This window comes from Limulus polyphemus, unplaced genomic scaffold (assembly GCF_000517525.1).
Source record: "Limulus polyphemus unplaced genomic scaffold, Limulus_polyphemus-2.1.2 Scaffold1494, whole genome shotgun sequence".
Taxonomy (NCBI): Eukaryota; Metazoa; Arthropoda; class Merostomata; order Xiphosura; family Limulidae; genus Limulus; species Limulus polyphemus.
This window is the reverse complement of record NW_013667104.1, coordinates 106,693-118,848: the sequence shown is the minus strand read 5'-3', so window position 1 is coordinate 118,848 and position 12,156 is coordinate 106,693. Positions and strand designations below refer to the sequence as shown.

General features: G+C 32.5%; 1 protein-coding gene across 7 annotated transcripts in view; it reads right to left on the bottom strand.

The window, feature by feature from the left end:
• LOC106463828 (pleckstrin homology domain-containing family H member 1-like) overlaps positions 1-12,156 on the bottom strand; it is a 151,051-nt gene that overhangs the window by 127,815 nt on the left and 11,080 nt on the right. For all 7 annotated transcript variants that reach the window (XR_002611576.1, XR_002611574.1, XR_002611575.1 and 4 more), the window contains exons 2-3: positions 11,106-11,403; positions 1,653-1,715 (exon numbers count right to left, since the gene is read on the bottom strand). Coding sequence is in view for 4 of the 7 variants with exons in the window: in XM_013923904.2 (XP_013779358.1) it covers positions 1,653-1,715; positions 11,106-11,387 (345 nt within the window). In the remaining 3 variants the exon portion in view is untranslated. The remainder of the gene's footprint in view (positions 1-1,652; positions 1,716-11,105; positions 11,404-12,156) is intronic.

Below are 12,156 nucleotides of genomic sequence, written 5' to 3'. Positions count from 1 at the left end.
GTACTTCTTGCCACTGTTGTTGACTTTCCTGTAGTTGCTGCTAACTTTCCTGCAACTGTTGGAGACTTTCTTACTGTTTCCTTTCTTGTTCTAGTTGCCACTGCTGTAATCTCTCATCTTGTTTCTTTTCTTTTTCCTCTAACAACTGCTGTAATTTCTCTTGTTTATTTTGCTGTTCAAGCTGCCACTGTTGCAGGTTTTCTTACAACTGCTGTAATTTCTCTTCTTGTTTATTTTCTTTTCCTCCAACAACTGCTTTAATTTCTCTTCTTGTTTATTTTCTTTTTCCTCCAACAACTGTTTTAATTTCTCTTCTTGTTTATTTTCTTTTTCCTCCAACAGCTGCTGTAATTTCTCTTCTTGTTTCTTTTTTTTCCTCCAAGAACTGCTGTAATTTATCGTCTTGTTTCTCTTCTCGTTCTTCTTGTTTCTTTTGCTGTTCTTGTATTGCTGACATCAAATCTGCTAAGGTGTAGTTTGATTTGCCGCTTCTCGTTTCCATTTTTTTTATCCCACTTCTGACACCAATTTGTTACGCCTCCGTTCATTAGTTAATTTTCCGTAAAAATTATTTTTGAAGAAACTTTACCGATACAAGTTCTTTCTTAAATAAAACTGGTTTATTCTTTCTAAATACAACTTTGCAATACACTTAATTTCCACGGTCATGCTATAACAAACTCTATAATTTACAACGAAAGTTTATTGGAGGATGTGTTGCTCTACTACTGATGAAGGACTTTATTCTAATAAATGATTATAAGTTTGTGTGATCCACATAAATACATGTCGAGATGGGAGTTTCATTCAAGGATTATGGCATGCACAAAAATCTTCTTGCCAGATGCACCAGGTAATAGCTCTTAGTTCAGAAATGCTACTCACATCTCCACAGAACTAAGAGCTATTTGGGTTATTGAAAAATTCTTGGGTTTGTTTTGAGGAATATTTAGCTTAAGAACAAGGTTGTTATGGTGGGACTTTATTTGGAGCAATATGTGCAGTTTTGGTCCCCATACTACAGGAAGAATATCAATATGTTGTAAATAGTGCAGACATGGGTTATTAGAATAATACCTGGTTAAATCACTCCCATTACAAGGAGAAGCTTTCTATTTTGGACTTTCTCTCTTTGAATTAGTTTTTAGACTTGTTCTGTCTGAATTAGCTTTTGAACTTATCCTCTTTAAGTTGTAATTTTGTGTTTGTTTTTTTCAAAGAGCAGGAAAATTATGGGGACCTGATGCAGGTGTTCAAAACTGTTGGAGGTTTGGTTAGTTTCATATAAGTAGTCTCAATGAGTGGTGGAATGAAAAGATTTTAAATACAAATATGATTGAATAGGAATTGTGGGCTTAAACTTTAAAAGTCTAGATGAATACAGAGGTTTCTAATCAGTTAGATTGGAAACTTATAAGATAGCTTGCCTGATTGTATGGTATGTGTAGTTTACATTCTTTTGTTAAAATCTTCAACTGTAATTTACTGGCTGGGGCAAAGATACCACTTACATTCCTAACCTAATTATCAGTTAGTTTTGTGGATAAAAATCATTACCATAAGACACCAGCCTTTTAACTTGACAAGCCTTGTAAAAAATTTTAATATATTAAACAGTTTTACTTTTAATCCTACCAACAAATTAAACTTACCTTTTCTTCAGCAGCTGATGCCCGACGTTCAGCTTCTTCTAGTCTTGTTTCAAGCTCAACGAGCTGTTATAAAGAAAAACTCAGAATTTAACATGTAAATACTTTTTATTTAAATACGATATTTACCTATATCAATCTCTCATTTTAATGATGTATTTTTTAACTCTTTTTATACCTATGATACCATAATCTGAAAAATGCTTTCCAAAAATTGCTCTACTCTGTTCAGACCTTTTTACACAGCACATTAAAGATCGGTCTCAAATACTTTTTGTTTTTTTCTTTTATTCTTGTTTTCAACATATCTGCAAATATATATATATATATATTTAAGAATTATCAAACGATGACTACATCTTAAACAAATGCATCACAACACTTTAATTTATGCAGTTTATAAAGAAGATATTTCTCAATATAATTATGATTGTCTTTAAAGCCTTAAAATTTGAACCAAGTTGTTCTTATTTTAATTAATTTTAAATTTAATACAGGGCGGTACAGCTGTAAAATTCTTCTTAATCTCCTGTCATTCATTTATAAGAATGTCTATTCTTCATATTTCAGAGAAAATGCACGTTTTGTGCGTGTATATCTTTTTTTAAAAAAATAGAAGCCTGATGATTGTCAAAGGGAAAAAAAAAGCCGAAATTTCAACTCAAATTAAAGTTCCAACTGGAATTTTGTGGATTGATTTAATGGCTACTCATACTTTTTAAGGTCATTTACCTTGTAATTACTTGATATGAAAATAGTTTATGTATTAAAAGTAAAACATTAAGCACAAGACAACTTTAGACACTGTTGTGGAGTAATATGGAGTGGATTGTATATGTTTTTAATTCATATTTTAACATGCGTAAGAATTTCAGTTAAGAATTTGAATTTTTTATTTTTTTAGCAAAGGTGTACGATAGAAACAACGGAATACAAATTTCGTTTTTTCTTACGTCTAAAATGTAAAGTTATTTAAACATCTGAAAAATACTCCAGCCCGCACTACAAAAAGTTTCACTTATGTTCACCAGATGGCATAAACGTTACTGCGATTTTTTTCTTTTTTCATAAGTTAAAAAAATATTTATAATAATTAGGAACTAGAATGTATTTATCAAGAAAAAGCTATATGAAAAATTACAGAATTGAGGTCACAGAGGAAGAGCACAGGTTTTTAAATGGTGACGAATAAAAGCAGGTGATCAATTTAATTGACTTCAACTAAATGACAATTTACTCTTGGTCCTAGAAAAGGTGATACCATTTGCTTTTATAACGAATCATCCATACAATATTGAAAGCTTCCTATTAACGACATTTTCTAAAATAGTATCTGGTACATGGATGAAAATCAATATGTGGCATTATAACGCTTGATTTTACTATAAATTTTCGTTCAGACGATTAAATAAAACATAGGTATTCAAAGCTACAGCACTTGAGAAATATAGACCCACCCATCATGCTCACACTGCAGAACTACACTATCACATAGTATAGTTCTTTGCCTCACAAATCTGGCAGTACCATTCTAACTATAAAGTGGTCCACTTCAGTCTATTAAAAACGAAATAAAACGTTGTAGTTTTTGTTTTTGCAACTTAATCATGAATAGCGAATTTGTTTCAAATCAAAATCTACAAAATCAAAGAAAAAAGTGTGTTTAGGCAGTGATCTAAGAGTGTCTTTTTTTCAGTTCAATAAATAACTGATCTAGAATCAAGCTCACCTAGTACTACAAGAAAATTAAGCAAGGTCAAGAAAGTCGTTGTATATGAAAGTATTATTATAAGGCTATATTTTTAATGTTGTAGTTTGTTATCTAAAGGACGTAGAACTCCTAGAAATTTATAAAGTTTGATATCAAATTTTGTTCTAGCACACTCCAACGTAGATTAGTAATACCATGCTCTGTGAAGCGTTGTTAGGCTAGTTAGAGAATGTGGAGAGTGATTTCAAAATATAGAGTGAACCAGTCGAGTGTTAGCTATTGCAGTTACTTGTACAAGTAAGTTAATTTGTTATACATTAGTTAATGTCATTTGTAACGTAGGCCTACTGCAACTTATAGAAGTGTACAAGTATTCAAACTTGTAGAATGTTAAGGGAGGAAATAAAGTAATTTATTATCGTTAAGTGGACTGAAGGTTTAATTATTTTCACCAGATAAGCTAAAGTGCTCGCCAACAAAAGTACGCTAAAACAATGGTATTAGAAATTGAGTTTATTTTGGTGAAAATAGAATAGAACTTAAAATATGTTTGAAATAGAACTACTTCAGTTGTTGAAAATGATGACCATAAGGTCAACTAGTAAGATTCATGCATTACATGAGATGATGAATTTATCAAGACAAGATCAAGAAGAATGCGACAGAAAATTAAAAGAAAACGAAGAACGAGACTGCCATGATATAAAAGACTGTTTGGTTTACATATAAGTGATTGATTTATTTTTGTGAGTGAATATTTTATCATTGTTTAGTTTTTGTTATAATAAGAGTTAAAAGCAGAACATTGTAGGAGGTTTTGTAAATAACTCATTGACGTCGAGAACATAGAAGGCGGACAGATGATTAAGTGATAAAGATATAAATAGCATGAGACGAGCGGGAACAGCAGATAAATAATAACAAAATAGAATAAAGTCGGTGTGAAGTTAACTACCATAAAAGTGATAGGCCTAATGTTCAATATGTTAAAGTGAAAATAACAGTAGAAAACAAGGTAAGAAAAATAATTTTATTCCGTCAAAGCGTGGTTCTAAAGTAGTTGAATCAGCCTGAGTGCACATTGACATCAGGAACAGAGGATCTTCAAAAGAAAGAAGACCAGATGATTACGGTAACTCGCGCCACAATTGTAAGTGGACCAAAGAGAATATTAGTGCGATAAAAATAGAGAAGATAGTTCGGCTAGTCAACTGAAATTTTAAAGTAATTGAACAGGCCTAAGTGGATATTTGACAAGAACGAGAGAACTACGTATATAGTATTTATGATATGTCCATAACATCTATAGTATTGAAGAATTTATTGTACATACGTTAACTTGTTCTGAATATATATATATATATATATATTGTTTTGGAAACAAGTGTAGTGCATGCTGTTTATTCATCGTTGAATTTATCGCTAACAAGTCAGAGACACCTACTGTAGAAGAATCCTAAGCCCAACAACAACATAGTGTATATTTATACTACTAAGAAATATAACCAAAAGTCTTTCTATTTGATAACTGGCAAAACGGAAAGTTATATATATATATATATTGTTAAATTTTGACAGAGACTTGTTTGTTTTTAATTATGCACAAAGTTACACAAGGGCTATCTGTGCTCTGCCCACCACGGGTATCGAAACCCAGTTTCTAGCGTTGTAAGTCCGCAGACATACCGCTGTGTCACTGGGGGGCAATTGATAGAGACAGAAAATTAATAGAGATAAAAACTTAAAAAGACCAAGAAGAATGACACCAAAAATTAGAAGAACAGAATATTGTAAGAAAAAAGATAGAAAATCAAAAGAAAATCGGGAAGGAATTTACAGAGGATTAAAAGAAAATCAAGAAGTAAGTGACTAGAATTTAAGAGAGGAGTTACAAGAAAGGGACATACTAGTTAAGTAAAAATAAAAATTAAATATGATTTGAGGATATGACTGACGAATCTATTGGAGATGTACAAAAATATTACAGCAATAAGATTGAAAAAGTATGGAAAGGTTGTAATGTCGCATAATAAAGAAGTATCCAGAGCAAAGTTCTAAAATAAGGTATGGAAGAAGACCTTAGCCAAACTTGCAATGGATTTGAAAATATTTGCCCAACTATCTTACCCAGATGTTCCTTGTAAAATAATAGATTTTATGGCATGTAACCAATTTATAAGAGGTCTAGAAGAACTAGGAGAATTAATCAGACAGCTATCTAAACAGAACATAGAAAGTAAGCCATAAGAGAATAAATATTTTACGTGTATCGTGAAGGGATATATAGCCATGAAATGCAGTCAAAGACCTGTGGGGAATAAGAGTTCTTCTCAAAGGACACCAGAACGAGATAACTGTTAAAATTGTGGGAACCTGTTATTACAGCCAAGACTTTGATAAATTAACAGCTGTTATCAAGCCAAGGAGACAGAACCTAACTATATCAAAAAAACAACACAGGGCTAACGAAACATAAAAAACAAAAGAATTTGTTGAATTTATGAAGCTAAGTTTAGCTGGAAATACTCCATCTACCCCGAATGAGAAAAAAAAAAGATTATTATTTGAGGAAAATCCTTCATGCATCCACAGAGATGGAAATTCTTGCAGCATGCTGGTTGACGCTGATTCCATAGCTACAATTGTTCCTCCCGATTTGTTAAAAAAAAGATGGGAAGTTGCTTCCAGAGATGATGAAACAAGAAGGGATGATAAGAAACGTGAGTGAATATAAGTTTCTAACAAAAGGAAAGTTAGAAGTTACCTTTACTGTATGTAGCTTCTCTACAACTCAAGATGCATGGGTAACTGACATCGAGGAAAAATGCATATTTGGAACTGATTTCATAAGTAGACCATGGATATGAGGTCAGGCTAGCTTCAGATAATGTCATAGTCTATGACCAGGAAATCCCTGTGCACTACATGGCAAATACTATAGTGGAGGTTGAACATCCAGTGGAAACAAGTAACAGTGGTCATTGTACCAACAAGGAATGGGATACTCTTACTGAGTTAATAGCAATAATTCTTCATCTAGTGACTGGGGCATAGTAGAACCAAATACTCAAGCATATCATGAGGGATTGGTGTTTGGGAAGGTTCTCATGGATGTGAAAAATAAAGATGTTATAAAAGACTTTACTCAAAAACGACTTAAATCGACTTGTGATAAAGCAAAAAGTAGCTATGCTGATAAAACTGGATCATCCACTGTGATCATCTATGGAAGTATGTCAGTGAGAAAGTAGTCAACTGAGTAACTCAAGAGATCTTATCAGTGGAAATCCTCCCTTCTAAGGAGCCCAATATTCCTGTTGAGATTACTTCTAGAGGATCCTCAACATTGGGGCTGTCAGTGGATTCACCCTACCACCTACCCAAGAAGAGATATTCCAGCGACAGGGTAATCAAAAAGGATCTCCATCAGGAAAAGTAACACAAGCTACATGTATACAAGTTGCTTCTTTGGTATATGAATATACCATGTGTTTCAGTATTTTTGTAATGTTAATAGTATTTATTCTGAACTTATTATTTATTCTGTATATGTATAGGTTTCACATAGCACGTGGTCGAGAAAAACGTTAAGTTAATTTTATTCTCGCTGCCTTTCTTCCTTTGTTATTCTGGCGTAGAAAATACCTGTTATACCAGGGGAAGGAAGGATATTGTTGTAATACTGTACGTTGTTCACGAATGTCGACAGCAGTGTTTTCCAACGGTATGTCAAGTTCTTTCATGTTAAATAGTAATACTCTCCTAAAATTTAACCTAACTGTAACATTAATTAATTCTTATTAAATAGCTTTACAAGTTGGTAGGAGAGTATAGAGAATTAGCTCTCTAGAAATGGCTCTGTTCTTCGTTCTGTATACAATAATTTTATTGTTTTTGAATATAAAGAAAGACTGTTTTCACCGCGTGTTTTTTCATTGTATCCAGTCTCTTTCTTCTTCAAACTTAGTCAAAGTCAGAGAACTCAAAATTGCTCTATAATAAATATCTTGTTGAACTTCCTATTATTAAGCAGACTTATCCCATTTCTCTAAGGTTAACTTAGTTTTGCCCGAATACACCACACTTTCATGACATATCTGTTCAACCATTGTATATCTCAAGCAAATGAAGAATGAAACGGGTATTCATGCTATACCGTATATCAAATCGTCAGATGCAGCACCTATATATTTCTGTGTGATTAGACTGTTGAAATGAGCATTGAGAAACTGTCGTCCTCGTACACTAGAAAAGAAAATCAGCAGGGAGTAGTGGTGTGCTGTTGACATAACAGCCATACGACGGAGTACTCTGCAATGAAAACTATGCTGTAGAACTATTGTCAAGGTGTAGGGCCGTCAGATAGAGTATGACCGGTGTTGGCGACATGGACTGTAACGACGTAGTAAGGTTCCAAATTTGCTTTAGTATAATATACTGTATAATGAACAGATAAACAGATGCCATTGTTGCACTTTATTGAAATCTTACATTAACATGTAAACATACAACTTTTGACAAGATTAGTGTTAACTTATAAATTCATAATTTATAATAAAATATATATAGCTGTAATCAGTGTTCTAGTGTAAACAATAAATCCTTGAAATTCAGAAAAAGGAATAGATTTTAATTTAGAAAATTCGCGATATAGAAGGTACTTTTATCCAACATTTCAAGGAGAGGGGGGGTGTCAAAATTTGTAACGAATATGAGTACCACTTTATAGTTAGAGTGCCACTGCGGGTACCCCATAACATCAGGACTGTATTTCGCGTGCATGTAAGGAGTCATATATTTTTGATAGACTTGTGTTTGTAGAATAATACATGTGATTACAATCTCCTATCAAAACAGAAACATGGATCTTTATTTGATTGATCTATAGTTGATCATTTCATATGTGCAGCCGTGTCGTACTTTGATCACCATACGAGAAATGGACCAAATTTGTAGTTAAATCAGATAGGAAACGTTTCTCTCTTCTCACCCCCCCCCCCCTTATTATGCCACTTATAATTCATAGCTTATAAAAATTTTAATGAATTTTCGTCTTTATGTAAACACGCCTCTAAACACCTTAACGAATCAATTGGGCTACAAAATGATAAATATGTTAAGACAATACAAGGGAGATCAGTTATTTATGTATTACTTAACTATCATACAAGAAAAAGAGTTGGAGTATATATAATATAACACAGGTACAGTACCGGATTAACACATAGGGCCCCGATGGCCACCCAAGTAAAACAATTATGGTTCGTAAAACTAGCAGAACAGATTTTTATTATTACTAATATCATTATATTTATTCTCAAATATTACCTGGGCCTAAGGCCCCACTAAACCTTAGTCCGGCCCTACACAGCAGTAACATTAAACGATGAATGTTTTTTTTTCTTGTTAAAGTCGAATTATGGTAAACAACCATAACTGGTTTTTAATAATTACCTGGTTGTAGTGTTTAAACAAAGATTCTATAATCACTGTGGTTCATCTAATATGTTTGGTTAACTTCAGATCTTTTCCTGTAACATACATAAGTGATGGAATCCACCAACCGAAGTTAGAATAAATAAATTTTGTTGGATCAATATTTAATTTCAAAAATGTGTGTCAAGTAACTGAAACTAGTCATCTAGTGGACTAGCACTAAGTTTACGAACTCGCGATGCTAAAATCCTGGGTTCAATTCCTGCGAGGTACAGAGTGCAGATAGCCCATTGTGTAGCTTTTCACGAAGAAAACAAATGTAACTAATGTGAAATAATTAATTATATTTTCAATTTATTTATTAGAAGTAAAGTCTTTTATGCACAAATAGACTACTATAAAATGTAACTTACAATTTCATTACAATAAGGAACACTAAAATAAAATATAAGCCAAGTCGGCTGTAACAGAGTCAAAGTTGCTCCTTACTGACGAGTGTTCCTTCTTTCACTTTTCTATGTTCCCACTATTCTAAAAATAACAGCGGAAACGACCGAGGGAGCCTTACATGCAAGAACCGAGTAAGAAACTCACATTACTAACATACGTTGATAGGGAATCTGTGTTACTTTTAAAGCTAATTTGTTTATGAAGGGCAGAAAAAACTTTCTATATATATGTATGCCAATGTGACTTAAATTGAAACACGCACAGGTCAAGTAATGATACTGACAAAACAACGTGCTTACAGTGACGCTTGAAAATGGTTGATAAATACTATTTCAGGAACTGTCTTTTTTTTACGTTAATGCCTTTAAAATAATAAAATGTTACCTTTATACAAAAGTAACTCCAAATGCGAAGCAAGAACACCTCGAAAGTAAATAAAATTTCAAAATTTTATTTTTTGAAAAGGATCACAATATTGTTAAGTTTAAATGTTCGTGTTTTTCAATTATATCCCGTCTACTGTTTTGTGTAAACTGTTGTATTCACGCTTCTTAAAAGCAAGAGTTTGATCTCTGGTAGCATTCCACTAGCGTATCTCCAGAAAGTTAGTTTATATTATATTATTTATATTTCACTTCAGGGGCTGAAGAATTTGTAAATTTCTTTAAAAAAAAATACTATATAATAAAGAGCTGCAAAAGTCAAACTAACCTTATCTTATTTTCAGAACCATTCTATAAAAGAAAGAGAAATTGAAATAACTTAGATTACTTTCTGTAGTTTATTAGCGGCGTTACTAGCCTAGTCGGTATTATACAGCAGAAACTTCGTTATTTTAAAGCCGTGGATAGAAACCAACTGCAGTGACTGTTCAGTTTTTCAACGACTCCATTCTACAGTGCTTAATGATTATCTAAGTAATGATCAGCGACCCCCCCCCCCCAAAAAAAAAACGTGACATCGCAGGGGAACATTTAAAGAAATTTCCCATAATGACTCAAATGAACAATATCTATCTCAGCCTCATGATTGTCCCTTTTATTTAACTTTGTTTAATGTATTAGAATAAATCATATAATTTTAACTGACATCAAATCATTTTATCTAAAATATGCAAAGAGCTAAAAATATTTTCAGTATGATGCTAGAAGAAATGAACAATTTCAAACTTTGATTTAATTACTTTATTATAGCAGATGAAATGCAGAATTTGAACTAACTTTATTTTCATATTTGCGTTATACTAGAAAAACGGTAGAATTTGAAATAACTTTTGTTTAAAGTTTGTACTACACTAGAGGGAATGCAGAATTTTAACTAACCTTGTTTTCATTTTGTATTATGCTAAAAACTGTAGAATTTTAACTTTAGTACCTTACTAGACTGGTTATAGAAAGTGAACTAACTTTGTATTATACTGGATAATTTTAAGTAAATTTGGTTTTTAGGAATAAGAAATAAGTATAAATGTGTAATTAAATAATTTGGTCTGAAGTTAGCTATAGTGTTTAATACAAGAGACATAATTTGTAGTATTGTTTGAAAGAGAAATTGAATCCAACCCCAGAGTGTGAACTTAAAATTTATAGCTTTTTGGTGGATAAAAACTTTTTAGATTGATATTATGGGATTTTTTTTTTGGGGGGGGGGGTAAAACTCATTCAACAAAGCTAATAAATCTTGTCTAATTCTAAAATGCAAAATACATATTCTATATAACAAAGAGATAACACTTATCTCTGGCAATTAAAAATTATATTTAACTTTATGAAATGTTGTAGATTGTAAAAAGTTTAATATGTTTTCTGATTTCAAAAATACTACAGTGTTGGCTTTAGATTTATAAAATGGAAATCTACCTTGTTCCTTAGAAGTTCTCTGATTTTTGTGGCTTGCTCACGAAAACGTTCTAAAGACATTTCCAGTTCAAAACAACGCTCCTGCCAGTTGATCTCTGAATTGTTCTGCCACATGGTGGCACTGTTGTTGGAATTACACCCAAAAAGTGAACTGTCTATATCATCTTCACTGGAAGCCTCAAATGATGGGAGTGAAGAAAACATAGAATATGAAGCAGTCAAGTGATCATATGGTGCTGGTGGTGGTGGGCCTGAAACTGGAGGAGCCTCTGATTCTGACATTGTTTTATAGCTCTATCTGCAAGGAAAATTTTAAAGTTCGTTAATTAAAGCTTCAGATATATGAAATTTAGATAAATGACGATTTAAGACTTATTCTATGCATAAGCTTCCTAGACTATTAAAATTTAACACCATAGTCAAATTAAAAAAAACTTGCCTTTTGGATTTCACAAGCCAATGTTTTATTTCTTATATCATTAGCTCCATTACTTATTTTTGTTCACTATTCCACTGAATGGCATGGCGGTATATCTGCGGACTTACAACGTTAGAAACCGGGTTTAGATACCCATAGTGGGCAGATCACAAATAGCCCATTGTGTAGCTTTGTATTTAATTACAAACAACTAACCAGTAAAAGAATAAATTTAAATCCCATCACTCTCAACGTTACATTTAATAATCCACTGTCCTGTAACAATTTCATTTGGCCTCAGCTCAGATTATTATATCTTGTACTTCGATGACGAGGAACCCACTTTGAGACTAATAATGCTTGAAGACGGCTTGAATGGGTAATGAAGAAAAACTTTAATACAAGTTTAACATAGCAGAAAATGTACAATGTTTCGACAAGGTTTTGTCATCACCTTGTCGATACGTTGTACATTTTCTGCTATGTTAAACTTATATTAAAGTTAATAATGGCTGGAGACGGCTTAAATGGGTAATGAAGAAAAACTTTAATATAAGTTTAACATGACAGCAAATGTACAACGTATCGACCTGGTGATGACAAAACCGTGTCGAAACGGGGAAGAGTTGAGGT